The 22,242-nt window shown below is 37.6% G+C and overlaps 1 protein-coding gene across 11 annotated transcripts in view; it reads right to left on the reverse strand.

Annotated features, from left to right (window-relative positions):
• Positions 1 to 22,242, reverse strand: part of TNS3 (tensin 3) — a 192,327-nt gene that overhangs the window by 29,209 nt on the left and 140,876 nt on the right. For all 11 annotated transcript variants that reach the window (XM_014261721.2, XM_088056446.1, XM_088056512.1 and 8 more), the window contains 3 exons: positions 15,360 to 15,538; positions 14,899 to 15,016; positions 14,712 to 14,795 (listed from right to left, as the gene is read on the reverse strand). In XM_014261721.2, the coding sequence (XP_014117196.2) occupies positions 14,712 to 14,795; positions 14,899 to 15,016; positions 15,360 to 15,538 (381 nt within the window). The remainder of the gene's footprint in view (positions 1 to 14,711; positions 14,796 to 14,898; positions 15,017 to 15,359; positions 15,539 to 22,242) is intronic.

Genomic DNA, 22,242 nt, shown 5'->3' on the forward strand with positions numbered 1-22,242 from the left:
GTCATTTCACTACCATACCTTGTATTTTAGTAGGCTGTCATACATTTCAGACTTTGTAGTCCTTTTTGTGAGAAGGCGATCATTAATGTGGATCTATCAGCTTGAAAACTCAAGTCAAGATCCTCAATTACATCTTTTGGGGAAACGAAGCTTTAACTCAGTGTTCTGCTTCCAAAATGCTGAGCTCACTACTTCCCAACAATCTGTGGTGAGCATAAAAGCCGAAATGACAGAGAAAATAATCCTGCTCTGAAGCAAGCAAAAGTAATGGCCCACTTGAGCCAATTAACAAACTAACACTTTTCCAAGTCCATTTGCACTGTAAGATTCTTACAGATTATCTATCTTCCCTTTCACTCCCTTGCTCTTCCAAGTACAAAGGTGCCAAAAATATTAAGAGAGAGCAAAAGCTTCTCTTGCTTTCAGTCAAAGTATTAACTTTACTGAAATTCTGACCCTTGAAACTTACATTCTGCTCTCAATTTCACAAAAATACAGTGAACCAAATTATTCCCTTATATGAAACCCATCAACTTTGGTCACACTGTTCCTTCCTTTTTGCGGAATATGTGGAAATCAATAAAGGATGCTTAAAGTCTTGTCTTTTAAAACTCCAGATTCCATGAAATGGAATAACTTTATTGTGTCTTTTGCACAGTACATGCTTTGCTATTCAACGTAAGTAGCTCCACATCTCATTTAGAAGTACATGTACCAACACGAAGACACCTGCAGTTCCCACACTCCCTGAAAACCGACCAATACCAAGCAGAGAAAATGTTACAGGGTTTTTCCACATTTCTGAAGGAAAAGACAAAATTACTATTGCTTGGAGATTCTGCTAATGCCTGTTTGAGTGGACCAGTTCTCTTGGCAAGTATGCAGTCAGGCTGAACCTGGGGCAAGTCATTAAGACAGTGGCTCTAGCATCCAGGTATTAACCGCTGCACAAAAAAAGGTCAGCTTCAGTTGCTTCATCTGAGAAGAATGGAGTATGTGGAACATATGTGGAATATGTATATATATATATGCACATAAAATACAATAATGGAGTGGCTGACCACCTCAGAAATAAAACAGCACATCTGGAGAAGCAGTAAAGTGTTTGTCAGAGACATTTATCTGCTGGAATAAGAAACACATTCAACAGTTAGAACCCAAAGTGCTAGTAATTAAATGTAATGTAAACTGAAGGTTTTTAACTTCATGCAATTATTTACTGTGTGCATTTAGAAAGTGTTCACTGTGTTTTGAGAGCCTTTCAAAAATACTTAGAATTTTTAAAAAATCATTCTTGCCTTATGCCCTAAAGAGAGTTGTAAATCATCCATGTCACCCCTTGAGGAAACATCCCTGGCACAGCAGTCCTCCCCAGCAAGCACTGGGTGAGGAAGGCTGGCACTTCACCACCATCATGAGAGACCCTGGCCTGCTGGCAAGATGCATGACAAAAGTGGGAGTGTATTGGTACATTCCTGTGTTCTCCAACTCCAAGCTCCCATAATAGCCTGCCAGTAATAGCCAAATGCAGCCTCTGAAGCTATGCCAGGTGTCAGTTTATCTCCAGGCAGCCACAGGCTTACACAATTAACTGCACTTACCCTCTGCCCTCTCTGCACAGGGATCAGACTAAAAAGGATGATTTACCAGACCAGACTTTAGCCCACCCTAAAGCCTGTACTATATGGCTTCTTTTCTGAGAAAATAGCTAGACCGCTTTACAGATAACTTGGTATATCGTACATTCATTCAAACACCAAAATACAAATACCTCCTATTTGCTGAAACAGAATTAACAATACAGTATCTTCTAAGCAGCAAAATCTTTATCATGACTTTCTGAAAGGCTTTCTTATACTAATTCATTTCATTCTCCCAAGTAGTAACAGGAGAAAAAAAGAAACTTCCCCAAGGACTAAAGCAATCAGTTGCATATGTCTTTTCATGTATTTTAAAAGATCTTGTAGATGCTGTGCTACTAACTTTAAGCAAGTTTTGCTGTCTTAGGAATGCAAATCAGCTGCAGAGGCATTCCTCAAGACTTCCGGGTCACATGTAACATAAAATGCGACATTTATTAAAACACTTTTTAAGAGAGAATCACTACCAGTACATAATGCATAAACAAGAGAACCCCTATTCTGTTTCTACGTACAGCATATCATTCAGTGGTGAAAAAAAAAAATCCAATAAAACAATTAGAACACAATTATTAACATGTCCACACTAAGTTTACACAGCAAATTAGTAAAATGGCTTTAGAGACAGACAATTCCGTTCTTATCGTGGTTTATCTCACAATGGAATTTCAGACATTCACACTGCTGAATATGACAATTTTCATCAAACCGTAAAATTAAATTGCAATAGTTTTAGAGAAGAAAAAAAAGAACCTATGAAACATGAAAATAGAACCTTCCGAAGTACAGTAATGCTTTTTCAAGCAGAATGCACTGGAAGACCAAGCACCTTTTAAGAAAAGAATAAAATATCAGCCTTATGTTCCAAAGTTCATTAGCCATTAGAACTGCTTGAAATGTTGGAGATGTAGGTCTAAGACATCTGTGCTGAATTGAAAAGTGCCACTCATGTCTACTGACATACACTGCAAAGCCAAAGGAAAGGAGGCAAGGCTGAAGGCAGAGGGAGAAAACTGAGTGAAAGAAGGGACAGAGCTTGGGCCTTTTTGGCACTTCTGAGAAGCAAGTGCAAAGACTCGGTGACATTTTCTATTTTGTGTTATGACCCTATATACTTTTCCTAAGGTGAAAGAGAGGGAAAGAAGTTTAAACTCCCCCTTTCCTGTCTCAGTCCAGTTCCCTGGTGCCAACAGGAACCAGAGAGGTCCTAGTATGCAGTTTTTGATGTCGAAGGCATACTTGCCTCATAGAAGAAATGGAAGCAATCAAACTGATATCTAGACCTTCTATCAAAACTCTCACTTTGGTCCTGTTTTTCTGCTATGAGAAAAATTCTGCTAAATGTGACAATCTTCAACCTGTTCACTTTTTCAGTCACTTGCCTGCAACAAAATGCTGAACCCAGCTCACTGCAGCCTGAATAACAAAATCGAGGGCTGCTTTTTGATTGTTCAAGTAGTACACCTAAACCATTTTATTTTAAAACCAGAAAAAAAAATCTGACTTATCAAAGGCTGCTTTTAATAACCTGGAACTGAAACTAGTAAAAACAAACTCAGTCAGTTTATCTTCAGTGTTGTTCAGTATCACAAAACACACGACTGAGAAGTGACGCTCTTCCATTTTTTTCTTGATCTGTCTCTCGAGAACTGTGATTCAGTAACTCTCCTTTTAGGGTTGCAGTCTTTACCCAAGCGTGTGCTGCTACTGCCTGAATTGCAAAATTGTTTGAATTAAGGCAGTAGGAACCAGGCTCTTTATTCTGGTGCATCCTGTACATTGTACCATATAACAGCTGCCTGCTCTGAGACTCCATTATATTTTTATGGAAAATTTTGATCTGAAGTAAGAAAGTCAGAGTGTTTTACATGTATTACACAAATACATTTTGTCTTGGATGGACGAATTAGACAAATCACCCTTCCAGTGCAAATGGCACAATAAAGTGTTTTTCTCATTAAGCAAGAAAGCACAAAAACTATGTCACATTCCTCATTTAGGAAAGGCTCGTGTTTACAAAATCTTACACCTTTCATGTTTTCAAAAAGAAGTTCAGTGCTGCTATAACATTACTAAGAACTCCTCAGCGGAGGAAAAAAAGACTCAGACTGGACAAATTTTTTCTACATAGACAGAGATTATGTGTACTCCAGGCAGCCCTCATTTCATCTACTTTGAAAAAGACCCACCACGACATACAAAAAATTACAAGGCTTCCTCGGAAGAAAAGTGACCAGACAAAACTCTCAACCCCTGCCTGATGCTCTCAATCATCCCTCAGCGAATGCAGTAAAGTCTCATACTGACAGAACTCCTTGTCTGCAAACCTTCTCCGTTTCTGCGTAGCCTCCCGAAGTTGTTACATGGCTACAAAAGGCGTAACTCTTCCTCCCACTTAATTCCTGTCGAGCTCGCAGCAGCAGCAGCAGCAGCAGCAGCAGGAGCAGGCCGCAGGCTCCGTGCGTGCTCCCAGCTCCCCACCCCGCCAGCGGAGCGGCCGCTGCCCGAGGCTGCAGCTTCCCTCAGTGAACTCCCGTCGCCCTCCCCTTTCCCTGGGGTCACGTTTCGCTGCCGCTGTGGCGAGCGCGACCAGCCAAGCACAAGACCAACTCACAAAACGAGTTTGCAGACTTAGCAACGCGCACAACGCAGGGGCGCAGGGAACCACAAACCTACCTATGGAAGCCATCGTGAGGGCTCCTCTCGCACGGGGCTGTGCGAAATCGTCCTTCTCTCCCTCCGTGCCGCATGCTGCCCGTGGCTCAGCGAATCGAGGCAGCCGGGCGCGCCGCCCCGCCACGCAGAGACTCGGGAAAAGCTATTTCCCGCATCTGCCAGCACCCTCCGCTCTCCCTCGCGTGTTACAACTTCACCGCAAAGCGGGATCCAGGGTCTGCGGCGAGAGAAGCACAGGCTTCCTTGTCTCCATACAGCCACCCAGATGAAGAACAGCCAGAATTCACTTCATCCAGGCAGAAAGTAATTCCCCGATAGTTGTTAGATTAGGCTTCCCGCTCGCTCTTCAGCTCGACTGCCCCATTCAGTGTGCGCCTGCAGTGCTGACTCCACCTCATTTGCGTTTGCCTTGTTCCCCCCCGCTTTTCCCCGCCCGGCTCTCACCGCCTCTTGGAAGGCGAGCGCCGCTCCCAGCGGGTCCCGGGCTCCGCGCAGCGCCGCGGGGGCGGAGAGCGAGCGGACAGCACACGAGCCGGGGCGACTGGGGACTTGGCCTGGGGGGAGGGGTGCTGGTATTTGGTTGATTTTGGGAAATTTTTTTGAGTGTTGAGTGGCGGGTGTTGTTGTTGTTGTTGTTCCCCCACCACTTAATTTGGCCTCACTTACTTGTTTCTTTCAAAGACTGTCAGATTAGTGCTTTTTAATGTTGACCACAGCCCAGCTACTCTATTACACCGAAGTGGCTCAACGCTCTCGGATATATTTAGCATCCGGAGCTCTGAATACAGTTTTACTCGCTTCCCAAGATCACAAAACACGTGTAGCCTTACTGTGTTGCATTCAACATCCCCCTAGCATTGTTCTGAGCAGGTTTTATTTACAGGTCAGGAAGACGAGTGGAAACACTGCAGCTCCACAATGAGCAGCACATTTCCTTTTCAGATTTTTCTTCAGTGCCCCACACACCGTATTTTCTGAAAGGATGACTGCAGACAGAAACAAATACAACCATTTAAAACTTTCCCACAATGAATTTTTCTATTGCTTTCAAATTTCTACCGGCACCATGTTTTGAATGCAGGTACTAAACCGTTTTGATAATATTAAAATACATAAGCTGTCTTGGTTATAGAGATGAGTATCAGGAAACTAATTAACATTTTGCTTTCTTTCACAGACCATAATGTAAATCAAACTATTCCTTAACTAGAATATTCATTCATACTACTGTTTTCCTTCATAGTAGCTGCTACTATTAAACACGTTACATAAAGATTGCACACAAAAAAGCCAAATAGCAAAGGTTAGTTGTGATATATACCATATTATCAGGTAAAAAGAAGGGAAAATCCTTGCCACAGGGTCAGGTTATGCAGCAATTCAGAACTGACATCAGTTATTTTGATTAATTTCTTATACAACTACATTTTGTCTTGGATGCTTCCTGGCAGAGCCAAATGCAAACAGTCTTCACACTCCTATAAACAATAATGATTAGAGAAAATTTTTCTTCATAGAAAGCATCTCCATCTGTGTATAAAAAACACGGTAATCACAGGACCTTTGGATATCTCATTTCTTTCCTGATTTTCAAATCTTGAAAGCTTTGCTTGTTTGGCTATGTATCCTTGCTGAATTGGAAGGGAACAAGAATAGTAACCTTTAACAAAGAAGGTAACAGTGGTTTGAGATGACATATGAAGAAAGTTAAGTAAGAAACTTACTTTCCAAAATATTATAAGGATGTAATGTAAGCAGAAATAATGTAATTAGAAGTATGAATATACTTGAGTTTTGTCAGCATTTATCAAATTCACCCTTTCTTAAGATTTTTTTGCATGGATCCTTCTAACAGACTCAGTTATAAAGGCCTACTCATCAAGAAAATCCCTCTGACATGGGCAGTTAATAACAAAGAAAAGGGCGCATAACAAAAATCTCACCTTTTGCTCGTTTTTCTGTCACAAATTTAAATTTTCAACCAGATGAGATTTTCTTCTTCAAGAAAGAAAAAGGTCTGAAACTCTAAAGCCAGAAGATAGAAATGGCAAGACTGGTTGTACACAAAAGAAGAGTTAGGAAAAGAAGGAAAGGCAGTGTTGGCTATCTCACATGAGGAACTGATTTGGTTTAGGTCAGCACAGTTTGTAAGACATGGCCAGCTCAAAAGGAAAAAGTCTGTTTTGTGGCAAGAACTGGTTTCATGTCTGTTCCAGGCACAGCACAGCAACCAGGATCAGGGCTTTCAATCTCTGCCAGGAGGTACCAGTGTACAATTCTCCTAGATACAGTACATCAGTTCCTGGTTTGATCAGAACAATTACACTGCACAATTTATCCAAAATAGTTTAAAACATAGGACTTGAATTAGAACATGCACCTTTCTCCAACAAGAACCCCTGCAGCAGAGTGGCTGTGTCATGTCCTCCATACAAATTCAGCAAACTCCACAATTTGTGAAGGAATGTCATGCACTTCCCTGCTCCTCTGATGATTGACAGAAATGTGGGAGTCAATGTCAAGTAGATTGCTCTTCTCAGATTTTGTCTACAAGGTGCCTGAATATAAATGGCTTTGTGAAATAACATACCTAACTCAGGCATAGAAAAACACAGATTAATTTGGTTTTCTCCTCCTCTGCAAGAGGGAATAAACTTGAAGAGAATTAACATAGGGGAGAACAGCATCTTAAAAAACAAAGAGCAATATGACCTTTAGACTATAAACAATTAAGTGGAACTCAATGTGTATTTCCTCTCTGTTCCTACTCAACACTGGAAAGTTTGTCATTCCGAAACTGCAGAGTATGTTTAACTTGTGAATGCAGTAGACAGATCCTCCAGACACTTAAAGACAGGATCATTTTAAAACTGCACTTTTTTTGAAAAGATGTGCTCACAGCTCTACTTCGATTTTTGGAACTTTCTTCTTCAGCCTTCTCTCAAACTACATGGATTACTCTAGAACATCACAGTCATGAAGTGCCATGTCATAGAGTAGGAGGTCTGATCCTGAAAAAGTTGAAAAAATTTCATGGAATCATAGCAAAAGCTGTAGTTGTTCCCATGGTTTTTTGTTAATTTAACCTTTTCCAGACAAAGTGACTAGTGACATCTCAAAAATGTGTGCTATGCACATGCACTGCAAACAAGCAACCTCAGGTATGTGTAAAAACAAACACATCTGCCAGGCTGTCTGCTCATCCAACCCTATTTCTATTAAATTGTTTTTAAGTTTCTGTCAATGGCTTATTATTCACATCTTCAAAAGAAGCAAATATTAGTGATGGATTTCTCAGCTTCAGATTCTTTTGGATTTTATATATGTGTAAGATATTATCCATCTATATTTCAACTGATATATACAAAGATAGTTATTTATCAAATGACTGATTTATGTGGGAAAATGCATTACTTTTTTCCATGCAAAAGGAAAAAAAGAGAAACCAAACTCTCTAAAACAGAATGCTTTAAAAACCTCTGAAGTAATCACTTTTTCAGTGGTTCTTAGCATGAAAATAGAAAGAGGAAAAAAACAAAACCAAACCACCACCACCCACCAGTGTCAGTATGTATTTCTAATTTAACTGAAGAGGCACATATGCTTTGAGACCATGATCAAATAACAACACTGAAGTATTGTATTAAGACATTTTTCCCATGTTATATTTGATTATATAAACAACTTATTTTTCTGGCATTTGGAACTTCAGTATTATACAGCTTATTTTATTGCCTGAATTTTAAAATTTTTGAGCTCTCACAGATACTAGTGAACATAGCAAGAAACTGCTCAGCAGCCTTGGAAGTGCCATCATCTTTTCAACTAATAAAAAAGATAACTAATAAAAAAAAACAAACACAAAAATAAACACCAGATAATGCTACTGCTTTCTCTCAAGAAAATGCCTTTGGACTGGAGCTACAGGAAGGATGTAAGCTGCAGGCCACACAATTAAACTTTCAGATGTATTGGTTCCTGAATGAAATTGCAACAGGCAATGTGTCTTACATATCTTATGCAAAACTTCCAAGTTTTTCTCAGTTACTAAATCCTTTTGAAAAAAGGCAGTTGTTTCATTTTCAGTTCACAGTGGTATGAAAAGTTAGTCAAGACAAAACAAGTAACAGACAGACTGGATTAAAGTGTGGTGCCCCAAATAAGGGAAGCTTTTACAGGATGGGTGGTTTCTTGATGAAGAACCTATCAGCAATTGCTTGATTTAATGCTACTAGGGAGGGATCAAGGATCAGTCAGACTTTCTGAGGTACCATTGATGAAAGACATATAACATGCAAGAGACTTTAAAGATGTCCCAAGCTAGAAACCTTATTTATATCAATTCCAGTAGAACTCTTTTGTCACAAGATTTGCCATTCCTTTAATGCAATTCAATATTTGAATTCAGGATGAAATAAGTGGATGAGAAAGTAGAGAGCCTGTTTCTGTATTTAGGGTCTCCACCACTTGGATACTCATTTCCCTGTGAGAAAATTTAATTCACATTTGCTGTTTAGGCAGGAGACTCCATGTAACTTTTCAGAAGTGTCTTGGTTCAAATGGTTAATGCAGGCAGTGCCAAGGGACCTCTGAGAGGGTCATTTCTAGGGGAACAGCCTCGGTACTCTGATTTACATATCTATCAGCACTTCACCCACATGGAATGAAAAGTCATCCATTAAAACAAACAAACAAAAAAACCCAATGTAAATAGTTGCACAGCAAAATAAACACACTATGTAAAACAAAGTCTTTCCAAATCAGTGTCTGATTCTTTCTCCAAAGCAATTTTACAGGGCAGGATATGGTCTAAGGCCCATTTTGATCTATGATCACAGTGTTTCTGTCCAGATGCAAACTCTGCTACAAAAGCAAGGGGGCTAGGAAGAGGAGACAGTGAACAGTTTCACAACATCTCTTCAATGTAATGTCTGAAAAACATTACATATCTTCTCTTTTTTTTCTTCCCCCTTCAAATTCTTCAGTATTATAGAGAAGCTGCACATGAAATTATGCACATGTGCACTAGGTTATGCACTCTGCTAGCACAGTATTTTCCATGACCATCTGTATCACCCGAGTTTTTCTCATGTTCAATGTGATGTTCAATATGTAGGTCACAGCAGACCATGTCCTTTTGCAGAAGTTTAGCTTGGGGAGCTGTAAGAACAATTCATCATGAAATATCCTTGTCCCGACATAAGCATCAGATTTAAGAATTATGCAGTCTGTGACCAGACACAACAATAGCTGCAAAACAAAATGTATTCATGTTCCAGAATATTTTATGAATCTATAGTATCCAAAACCAGTGGAAGAGAGAGTATATTTTAGAGAATGAGCTTTCTTAAGAAAATCCAGTAACAAGAGTGGCCTACTTTGTCAGCTTTAATGTATCAGCCAAAGAAAACACACATTTATATTGTCCCACTGGTTTATCATCACACACTATCTGCCATGGACTTGGCACGCCCTAGCTTTTTATATTCAGTTATGTATAATTATATTCCTTTCTCCTCTGAATCAATGACATACTAGAATGCTTGCAGAGTGGGTAAAATATGTACAGATTTTTTTAAGTTTTATGTAGAAACATGTAACATAGCTGTAAACAAAACCTGTCCATATATAGCTAGCTAAATTGATTAAATTCTAAATCATTTCATCTCTAAAGCTTTGGGAAGTTAAGTAGTGTAGACTGGGATAGTTCTTCCCATGAAAATCTTAGCCAAACTGAGTGAGAGGTGGGAAAAAAAAGCTCAATTACAGCTCATTACCAAATAGCTCAGTTACAGACATAGTTAAAGGATCCTCAGTAAAGGCAGGCAGAGACTACAAGTATTTTAAGGTATTTTGAGTTTCAATTTTATTCTACTGTTACAAGATACTTTCCACCATTCCGTTTGATATAAACTAATATATAATTAATATATTAATATAGCAATATAGCAATATAATATATAATAGTATATGATATATATTTATATCATATATACTAATGGTTAAGCTTTTAAGCACATGATATGGAATATTATTACTTTTGCTGTGAATTTGGACTACCAGAGTCCCTATACTTGCTTTGACATGTATATCTTACATAAAAAGGTAAGAGGAGGAGAGAGAGACAGGTATAAATGAGTATTATATGAAAGCATTTCACACTGTGGTGAAAATTTTTGCCCATCACAATCAGGGAAATTTTCTCTTTCACTAATTAGTTTCACTTTTTTTCCCAAACCGACCTTCAGTTCAGAACCCTGACATTTTTTTATCAAAATTTAAGCAGTATGTATCATTTCCCTTGCAACTAAGTGACTGGAAGAAATTACAATCCTGGAATAACAGTATCAAACCACAAAAGTGTAAAATTCTAATCAGTAATAGAATTTTGCAATAATGAGGCTGTTAGGTTGTGGGTTTGCCTTCCAATACATTTATTAAGTGCTCATCACTCCACTGAATGATGTAATAGAGTAAGTCTGTGTTAGTCAATGAGGGGAATTTAGGGCTACAATGTCTCTGTCAGATATCAACAGAGTCTGTATGAGAAAAATTGTGGAAATATTCTAGTGTGTGATCTTGAAGAGTTCCACAATGGCATGAGGAGAAAAGTTGCCCTTTTTAAAATTTTTATAATAGATGTAGTTCATACACAAGCTTTGAGTACAGTACATAGGCTAAGCTCCATGGAATAGATGAAAAAGCAAAGCTTTACACATGGTTGAAGGCTCAGAGAGGCAGCAGTGCTTTCATTCCATCATTTGCACTGCTTGAACTACACAAGTCTAGTTAGGCTGTTCAGAAAAGAAGGGAAAAAGTGGCATCATGTCCTCTCTTTGTCAGTACATTGATAAAGGATTATAGACAATCTTCCCTTGTTCCACAGAACCCTGGCCTTGTGTTGCAAGACAGTGCCTGTTTGTGAATGGAGACCTTCTGCAAAGTTCAGTCTATGCTTTGACCAGGGCTGAAGAAGGGGAAGTTCTGCACATGTAGCCTCAGGGGTGGAGTGGCAGGGCAGCTAGCCAGCATTCAATCCCCGGGCAAAGAGCTTGCTACACTTTTATTTGTTACTTCTGTGTACAAAGGGACTTGAATTAGCTGTCTGCTGTATGAGACAATAGGGCCTTTATGAGTTTCAAAATGACCTACAAATAGTGCTTCAGTTCCTTCACTGATGTGTGGGACTCTCCCTCCCATGGAATATACATCAGCTATCAGTGTATCCTGGTTCTATGTGGAGGAGCCCTATTTTTTGAGTGGTATTTATAAAACTACCCAATTTATAGACCACTAGCCAATTTACAGACACTTAGGTTCATCTCCAGAAACAAGGTGTCTTTCAAAGATAATTCAGAATGAACTCTGTATTGTATTACTTTCAAGCTATGTAAAGTGAAGAAAAGGGCCATGAAACCATAGCAGCAAGTGATCACTGGAGCAGCAGTGCTGACACAAAATTGACTGCATGCATAAAGAATGAGGGAAGTTAAATTTATACCTGTTTGAAAAAGAACAAGGCTCTGAAAAGAAATCCTGTATGCAGAACATCCTGTATGTATTTATCTCCAATAAATGTACAGGAAGAATGAAGAGTTAGGGCATAGCTAATGTAAGGGAGACAGATACATAACACTACTACACTGGCATTCTCCAGAAAAGTGGTTTTACCTGTACAGAAAATTAAGATTTCTAGGGATAACAGAGCTCCATTTTATAAGACTTTATTAAAGACAGTGTCGTTAGGTAAACAAGTTAAAAATCAGACGCATTCTATCTAAGATACTAGATACACAGTTTACAAGAATAATTTAAAGAAGAGAGAGTTTTATAATTTTTTAGCTGTAAGGACTGGATGTCATTGCAATTCTTGACTATAACATACACAAAACCATGTATTTTTTCAAAATATATACTTTTGCACTTTTCTAAAAGCACAACAGAATCCCTTGATATGGTAAATGCTAATTACACTGAATGTTATTCTCCACAAGAAAAGAGGGAGGAAATAAAACAGTAATATCTCGTTAATTGGTAACCAGGTTTCAGCATCCTCACTGGTAACTTAAAAAGCAGATAAACAGAACAAAGCAATTTTTTAATTCAAGGGTGATCTGAACTGAGATAAAAGTAGTAATATCTTAATGGCAGAAGCTAAGACTCCAGAGCCCAAGACTCAAAAGGCCTCACACTGTTGAAAATTTCTGAAGGAGTCAGTATGTTTCCTGACTTTTACCAAAATAAAGACCATGTAAGCATTTAAAAGAAGAGCTAGGCTGCAAGGGAAAGTACTAAAAATTGAGGCTGTTAAGAACTCTTGGAAAGCTCACACTGTTAGAGTCACCTTTAAGGCATGTGCATTAAAGCAGTCTCAACCACAGGAACAGCTGTGTCTGTTCCCTTCAGATTCTTCGCCTCTTCAACACTCAAAACATAACACTCTTGCTCTGGGTATGAATTAGGGACTGGTAGCAGAAATAAGAAGCACTTCTCGCCAAAGAAATCAGAAGACCCAGAAGCAAGTAGCTACAGTAGAAACAGGCAGTAACTATAGCAGAAGTGAAGGGAAAAGTTAAAATTTTAAAACATTTAAAGTATGATTCTTACTTGCCTCTGATAATAGAAGTTTCTATGCTCTGATGGGCATAGAAAGTCACCCAATCAACATTTCTGAGAGGTGCTTGCTAACAGGCATATTTAACTGCATGTTTTCTAGCTGACCCACCTCATACATTTTACTTTTAACTAAGTATTTAACCTTTAACTAAGAACTAACCTTTAAGTAAGAACTAACACCTTTAATATCACAGTACATTATGTTTACAGCTAAAAGCAAAGCTGCATGGAGATGAGCACTTAACCTGTAGCATTCAATACACCTTGAACCTCATTTTGAAACAGGCACTCAAAGGAAGAATTGCCTCATTTTCTAATAATTAGAATAATAAGTTTCAGTGTTCCATTAACTGAGCATCTAAAACCAGCATTTTAGAGATGATGACAGCATTTACAATTAAGCAGGAGAATCAGAATAGAGAAGTACATTGAAAGCCAAGTATTTTTCCAGGGCAAGTCTTAGCTCTTAGCAACATTAATAGGAAAACATTTAACAACAAACTGTTCAGTAGATCAACCTATAATTGATTTGATGAAGTTGTCCCCAGGAAGACATCTTCCACTAATTACTTAGAAGCAGGGAATACCATAAAGAGATGTCTTGAACTGGGTAGAAGATTTTTCTATAGCTAAAGATAATTTTATGCTGTGCTGATGTTACTTGTTTTTGACAACTATTAAGTGAGGCAAATTAAACATAAAGGGTTTGTTTTTTTAAGTTCAAACTGAAACACTATTATTGCATCAAAACCCGTCATCAAATTTATTGAGAACTCTACTATCAAGACCCTCCTGGAGAAGACAGTCATAACCTAAGCAGTAAAACTATACATAATATACATGAATTTTCATTTGAACATCATGTAATGTATAAAATGAATGCCTGTGATTTTTACTCAGTTTTTATATACATTAGCTGGCTGCCGGCTATGTCCAGCACTTTCTGATGCAGTCCAGAAACACTTTTTTCTTTTAAATCCTAGTGTTTTCAAATAATTTTGCACAAAAAACGTGACAGGTAACAGTAGCTTAGCTGCTATTTTTAGTAGCAAAGAGTTAAGGCCTTGAAAATTATCCTTTATTATAAAAAATCGTAGCTAGATAATATTAAATCTTTAAATATGTCATCATCTACTACCAACTACTTTCCCATGGTTGCGCATTTACAAACTGAGTCTTGGCAAAAAAACCCTCCAGAACATCATTCATCTGGTTAAGGATCTCCTTGACTTCAGCATAGCTACTGTCAAGCTCTATTGTCAACTTCACTTGCCTGGAAAGATGGCAACATGAATATTACCCGTCTTTCCTCAGATGGAGACAAAACCTGCTTGAAATCACAAAGAACTCAAATCTCCTGCTAGTAGTATTATTTAGATACTACTAATTTAACTTAGTGATCACATATCAGCAGAAAGACTGAGGAACACTAAAACCATGCAAACAGAGAGAACAAGAACAGGATCATCTCAAGCACTGAACTGCATTTCCTCTTATTTCTGTGGCGCAGCTGCCTAATTGCTCCACACTGAATCTGCCCACTGGCACTCCCTGTTGGCAGTTAAAATCTCGAAGGCATTAGATATTTCTTGGATAATTCTTCATTACTCGCTTGTTTTCGGTGTGATTAAAATAGGACTGCTAAAATCCGTTTCTCTGACTCGCACATCTAAATTCACCATTTATATGTCCCATTTATAAACCACTGTTCCACTGTTGTGTTAGTTGCCTTCATACACAGTTCATTTTCACATTATTTAGGAAAGAGGGGTACCTTACCAGAAATGGTTCTGTACCGCTCAGATGGGCTGCTGACCTTTTGGCTGGAGGGAATCTGCTGATGGCATAGTGGAGGTGTTGTCACTAGGGGAAAGAGAAAATGGCAGTTCTTCTTCAGTAACAGCTAAAATGTCAATAGTGGTACTAAAACAAATAAATAAATAAATAGAGACAGACATTTTCTTACCATATGTCATCTCTGGTGACAGGGGAAAAGCTGATGTGAATGTGACAGCTTCATTTCCGTTTTTCATTGTGGAGAGGATTCCCCCATCTATTTCATCTTGGTAATGTACAACAATCATCTAAAAGAAGACACAAAAAAGCAAAATTACAGTGTGATAATTCTCACTTAACCCTATGACACAATGTGGCATTCTTCATCAAATTACAGAAGGTTTTTGTAATCAGATATAATGTGATCTACTGTTCCAGCAGAGAGATTTTGGAACATTGAAAAAATGCAAACACAGAATAGACAAGAGCATCCTTAAAGACTGATTTGCATTTCAGAGGTAAATGCAGTTATTTGTTCTTACTGCCACGATGCAACTGCCCAATTGCTTCACATTATTTTTGGACAGAGAACGTAAGACTTCCTACTGGCCACTCACTTCAGTATTTAGTGAAAAATTCTTGATTGTTTACCTCCTTGGTTTTCCCTCCAGCAACTGGTGATCCTGGAATTACAGCCTGGTGAGTAGCAGGAGACTTCACCCATCCACACCTATTAGGCGATGGCTCCCCAGGAACATCGTTGTCATACTGCCCAACGCTTAACTTCCTGAGCCTTTTCCCCGTTGCATCATCATCTTGCATACCTGTTCCTGAAAACAGGCAAGTTGATTAAGAAACTATTTTTTTTCAGTTACAACTGTTAAAACAAACTTCACTTTTGTGTCTGTACTGAATATAATCAAGAATGTTCAAACTGCTTTACAAAACCACGTAGGTGAGGAAAAGATAACAACTGTAGTTTCTTTGCTGACACCAGCTGGAAAATATTTGCAATTCCCTTTGTTCTAAAGGAGTAAGTAAAGCGACATGTTTCTCCTGATATTCGTTTTTGAAGCAATCACCCCCAGTGCCATCAGAAGAACAAGCCAGCAGGGGCCGCTACGGGCACTCCAATGAGAAGCCTCTTGCCATTTCTGACACACAGTGGCTCTTGACAGAAAAAAACATTGCTGCTGTCCACGGCTGTATTTTCTCCTCCTTTCCCCTCTCAAAAGCAGAATCTTTTTAGCTTAAACAGACCCTGACCCTTATAAACTTAGTTCATTGTACACCTTTTGTGACACACATAACAATCACAATCACAAAAATTAGGTATTAGCTACACACAGAAGCTGTGATCCTTTTGAGGAACAGCACAGAAGTGTAAGCTAAACCAGCAGAATGACCTGTATTCAAGGATATAAAGCAGTACTTGTTTCCAAAGACGTTATTAAGAGCACATCACTAGATGCAGAGCTATGATTAGCAGGATTTTATACATGGTCATCCACTCCAAACAGCAGGCACTTCCAGATTACTACTGCAAAAATTGCTTTTTCTATCCTTCTTAAGTCAAGAGTAAGGATCTGTGGAACTTACTGAGTAGTCACAAAAACAACCACATGCATAGCAACTTTTCAAATACTCCTTTGAGAGCTTCTATGGTCTATATTTATGCAAAAAGATCTTTGAGGATTAACTATTTCTCTTAAAAGAGCTAAAAAGATCTTTGAGGATTAACTATTTCTCTTAAAAGAGCTGAGTATTTCCACAAGAAGTTACTTTAATTGTTTGGTGTCATTTAAATATTTTCAGTCATTTCCAACTGTAAGCACGTGTTGTTGACGCACATCTCCTACACACCCCGATCATGGGGCCATAACACTAGGAGTCCAAAGTCCTTCATCTAACCCAGCAAGAGGGCTGAATCAGCAACTTGGGTAGAGAAAAATGATAGCATGTGCCTTATGCACACATCTATTTCCTAATCTGAAGTAGCTGATAGAAGCTAAGGTGTAAAATCTGGCATACAGCGTAAGAGTCTGTGTTATAGACATTTCACCTTGATTACACCACAGATTTACAGAGCATCAATGCACAAATACGTAACTGTATAGTGCAACAGTTTTTATTCAAGCCTGAAACAGAGAAAAGGATTTTAGACTAAAATCTATAGTACTTCAGTGATTCCGCATTGACATATATATGTATCAACCCGAGTAACTTGCTGGCAGGTAGTGGCTAATCCTAAAAATATTAATAAATCTCTTGTTAAACTACAGAATTAGACACTTCCAAAAAATCCATCTCTGCTAGCATCAAAGCTAGTGTGATAATAACTACTAAAGAAGCAAATAAATAAATAAATAAATAAATAAATAAAACCATGTTAGCAATTTTTCAAAATTCCACCAATAGGGTTAAATTTCAGGGTCCAAACACAGCCAGTTATTAATTTTATCAAGTCAGTATTTACAAACCTAGCACATTTTGAAAAGAACACAACTGAGATTCTGTTTTTAAGGTGCAACTTCAAAAACTCAAAAACTTTTTAAGCATCCATATTTAACTTTTTTTCCCTTGACTTGAATCTTTATGTGTGGTCTCTCATTTATGGAAAGACTATCTGCTAAAGACACTGTAAGAAACCTAGATTCATCACTCAAGACTTTCGAAGCCAGGAAAGGACATGAAATCACAAATATCTTTGAATCCTCTTACATGATACTAAAAAGTCACTGTGAATTCTACTGAAGTTGGAGACATTAACAAATGTAGACTGAGATCATGCGATTCCAGCATTTACCAACTTTTTGCACTGCATTTCTTTTGTTGTTTGTAACTTCTGTAAAGAGAAATGAGTGGGAATCACTGCAGAATCTCAGACTATCTGAGACCAGACAGTCCCAGTCCCACCATTCTCCACAGGAGGCAGCAGGAGTCAAGAACAGCACATAAGAGTTTCACTTAATCTGTAACCAAGTTACAAAGGTACAGACTATTTATTTCAGAATATTTCTCTTAGTTAACATGGCCTTGTAGACTACTTTATGATAAAGAATATCTATATTTTGGATGGGTCAAAACAGACCTTCAAACTTTAATGCACGTTTTGCTTGTGACACTAATGAGGGGATTTCATCAGCAGCAATATTGATGCACTCATGAAGCTTGTCATTTCTACAAAGTTAATGTAGAATTAAAAAGCTAAAAACAGGTCTCTCTGGGAAAATGGACTTTTTCCTTAAATAGACTGAAAGTGCTTTACATACCAAATTACCATCAGATGCTGGACAACAGTGGGGAGAAGTTGACCTGATATATTTCAGCTTAAAGCAAGTAACGCAAATCTAAGAGATTAAAATGAAGGACTGAGAAAAAAATTACTTCCACTTAGTTCAATAGTTTCAAAAATGTACTTCAAAGCTGCCTCATTTAATGTAAGAGATGTTTTAGACTTACTAATTTAAAAGGAACATTTTACGGTGTAATGTGTCAGTTGCCAAGACTTCCTAGAAGTTACAAAATTCATTCTTGTTCTTATAATTTAGCTTAAAGTTTTGGCAGAGCTTCATAAATATCCCAGGAGCATATATTTATTTCTTGGAAAGCATTTTATACACTCTCCGTTCTCTCTTCTCCTATGTGAAAAGTAATTTTTCCCTACAAAAGTAATTTTGTTTTCCCTAATGAACAAATAATAACATTCAAAAAACTGGGATCAGAACAACATCAGGCACTTACCTCTCAGATGGTTATCACCATGCAAAAAGCTACAGCTAACAGAAGCATGGCCAGTGGTTAAAGGTTAATCATTGTTTGGTTTATTTAACTGCTTAGCTTTCCTCAACTATTATTATAATTATTATAATATACTATTATTTATAACTATTAAAAAGAAAACAACACTAAGCTTAAAATCTTGTCTCCAGTGGCTTGTCAATAACAGTGCTGTATCTCATTTATTAGCAAATTATCCAACTAGTTGTAATCATGATTCCTTGTTATAGCACTAAAATATAAATGTTTGAACTTGTAAAACTGATTTTAACCACTTAAATTTCAATCACCAATACTTGAGCAACAGTTAAGATAATTTTCTCTTTACATATATATATAGCTTAAGTAATGTTAACTATATTATTTCATAGGCAGCTTCTCACTTAGTTAACTTCATTTATTGCCTAGCAGGAGTTTTGCAATCTGCAATTCATTTCAATTCTAATCCTTTCAAAAAAGGGAACAGGTAACATCTATACATTCAAGAAAAACTGACAAACTTGTAGGTGGTTTAAGAAAATGACATACTGTTTGAAGAAACAAAAGGAAAACTTATTAGGATGTACACTTAATCAACCAATCAATACAGATTAACTGACTTTGGAGATAAACTTTGATTTGCTGCTGTGTACAAGCATGTTACGCACAGAGAGGAAAAGACAAAGTGCTTGCACTTCAAGCAAGCTTCTTACCACAGCTCCAACTGCTGTGGAAAGCTAGCATGACATAAGAAGCTTAACCAGTTCCACTCACAGAGCAATAAAATGCAGGGCTCTGTTGTGAAAGGAATAGTGAAAATTTCCACAAAGCTGTTTTTCTAGTGTCCCTTTCATAGACCTCAGCAGAAGTCATGAAGGCTGAAAAAACACTCTAGGGAAAACTGTGTTAGCATTGCAGAAATTCCAGATGTCAGTGCCTACACAGCAGTTCAAAAAGACCTATCTATTACTGTGAAACAAGGGGGTTCAATCCAAGAATGCAACAAGGAGAAAGAAAGTCCATAAGTTAACTTGTAACAGAGGAACCTTCAGGGACTACCCCTCATACTAAAAATGTTACCAAGAACACTACCCAAATCAAAAGTCATCTCCTTCTCTGCCACCATTTATCTTCTACAAAGTTTAAGATTTTTAAAGAAGGTGTGTAATGATCAAGCTTTCAAGACAGCTTTATGCTTAAACCATAGCAAATCTACTTTAAGAATTTAGAATCAGCTTTACAATCACTATGACATACCAAAAGAAAAAGTATCTTCAAAGACAGCAAGATAAAACTTGAGCTAAACATTGCTGTGGTGGAAAAAGGATAATCAAATATATACCCAGTTGAAAAACAAAATCACAGAATATTCTGACTTGGAAAAGACTCAGCAGGATCACCGAGTCCAAATCTTAATTGAAGTATTAGGACTGAACCCATGATCTTGGTGGATTTGTGATGCAAGCACTAAACAAGGATCTTGATATGCTCAAACTTTCAGATTTCCAGATCTATAGGAACACTGTTTCAAAGGTATTAATTAGAACAAAAGCCAACTATGCTGTGCCTGTAATACATTCAATTTCTAAAATGCAACACAAAGTGCATCAATGCTTCACAAAGTGAAGCCAGAACATCCCTTTATTCTTGAAATATTATTGAAAAAATACCCAATAATTAGCCATGATTAACAAGCAAACTGTTCTTTTTACCCCAATTTTTAACAGCTAGTAGACTGAGAGTGTAAACTCCTTATAAGCAATTAGTCTAACAAAGAAATGAAAAGGTCTAAACTCTACCCCAAATTCAAGTAGACCATCGAGCATAGGACACAGCAGCTTTGCAGGTCTGTCACTTAAGTTTCATATCCCATTTACATTGTTAAGAATGGGGAGCAAGCCTGGTGCAAATGGATTTTGCTGGTATCTCTAAACCCTTAGAGAGAGTTCATAATGATGGTACACTCAGGCCCACCTGCTGAAAATTACAAGACTGGTAAGAATTTATGGAGTAAGTACATGACATAAATTAAAAATTATTGTGCTGTGAAATATAACTAATATTCAATTAACTGTAGCTTAAAAATTTATTTTAGTTTAAAAATTGAATCTAGTTCAGTTATAACTTAAAACTTAAATTTCTACCTTTAATTTACCTAAAAACTCAAATTTACTGTTAACCACTGTAAAATTAATTCACAGGCACCAATATTTTCCAGTGCAATGGAAACTACAAGTTTCATAGTGTACTGAACATGCAAATAAGGCAGGTGAGAAGTGGGACAAGCTTTGTTTTTCTTTCACTTCACAATTTATTTCAGAGGGACTGTGTTTACCCACAAAGTAGCACAGTAAATGGGAACATCTATAACAGTTCAATGCTTTTAAAAAATATTATTTAATAAGGTATGCAAAAAGGATTTCTTCCTCTCTCCTGCGTCTGCAGAGACATGTAGAATGATTTATGATACTGTATCTTGGGCCATCTCCAAAGGTTTCTTTTTGATAGAGGAAAGATCTGTGAAGGTGTTCCAGACATGTAATCAGATGCTAAGCCACCTTGGTTTTATTCATTTTGCATTATTGTTTTGAGAGAGGAAGGCTTTGTTTAATGCTCAATTCTGTGCTGAGCTGAAAAACTCTGAGTGAAATATAAGGCTGTATGAATTGTGTATCTGTGTTGTTCCTACAGCAGGTAGCCTAGGGAAGTTTTGAGATGGTAATTTCAAACACCATAACTCATGCATGAAGAAGAATTAGAATTAACTGAGAGCAACAAAGTAATTTTAACCTTATGGAAAATACAGTCCTGCTCTTCCTCATGCTGGCAAATTTAGACAGAAATACATCTCTTGGTCACAGTAATTGAAACAGGCTGCCCCAAGTGTTCTGCCTTTGCTTCACTTCATACAATTCCTCACCTGCATCTTGTATTTTTCTAAAGATGAAAACTGTAACATTTTAATAGTAAAAAGGTGGGGTACACAGATGAGACATGTTGACAATGATGGTAGGTTATAATGAAAATGGGTAAAAAACTTGCTGTTCTCTACATTTATTAAGATTCTTGCTTTTACAGATTTGTAGGTTGAAGCAAAACATTGATTTAGTATTCTTTTTTTACTGAATAAACATAAGCCTTGTGGAAAAGATGGCTGATTTGAGAAAGTAAGTATTACAAATATCTTTAGCAGTAGACTGAGGTCATGTGTTATTAGGCATAAAAGAATATACAGAAAGGAAAGTAAATGGGGAACGTAAGGCTGCAGAGGAAAGGTTATATACACATCAAAATTTCTTCATGCTACAAACTTCCTGTCATTTAAAATTAAGCACTACTGCAGCGATGTGTTACTAGTGAACAGCAACTTTATTCACTACCAGAAACTCGGGTACAATTCTGCATCACTCAGCTCATGTAGAAGATAAAAATTGGAAAACTCTTTAATAAACAGCACAGTGATTCACCTCTGATAAGCAACGCCCATGACACTGAAGGAGAGGTCATCAACCATTGTTCTGCATGGTCCATAAAGATACGTTCTAGCAAAAAGAAATTCAGTGATCCAAAAATGTTATGCACTTAATGCAAGACATCATTTCAGACAGAACTCAGAACTCTGCTGTATGGGCAGTCAGTAGTTTGTGCCATGTTGACCTATGCTAAGGATACATGTGTATAAAAACATCTAGGAAGAAGCATGAATGAAGAGGTAGTTGTCTATGTGTCAATCAGTGCAGAATTGGATGAGCAAGCAAAAGCAAGAATGCACCAT

Source organism: Pseudopodoces humilis, chromosome 1 (assembly GCF_049639895.1).
Source record: "Pseudopodoces humilis isolate 2021_Gansu_Grassland_sample_001 chromosome 1, ASM4963989v1, whole genome shotgun sequence".
Taxonomy (NCBI): domain Eukaryota; kingdom Metazoa; phylum Chordata; class Aves; order Passeriformes; family Paridae; genus Pseudopodoces; species Pseudopodoces humilis.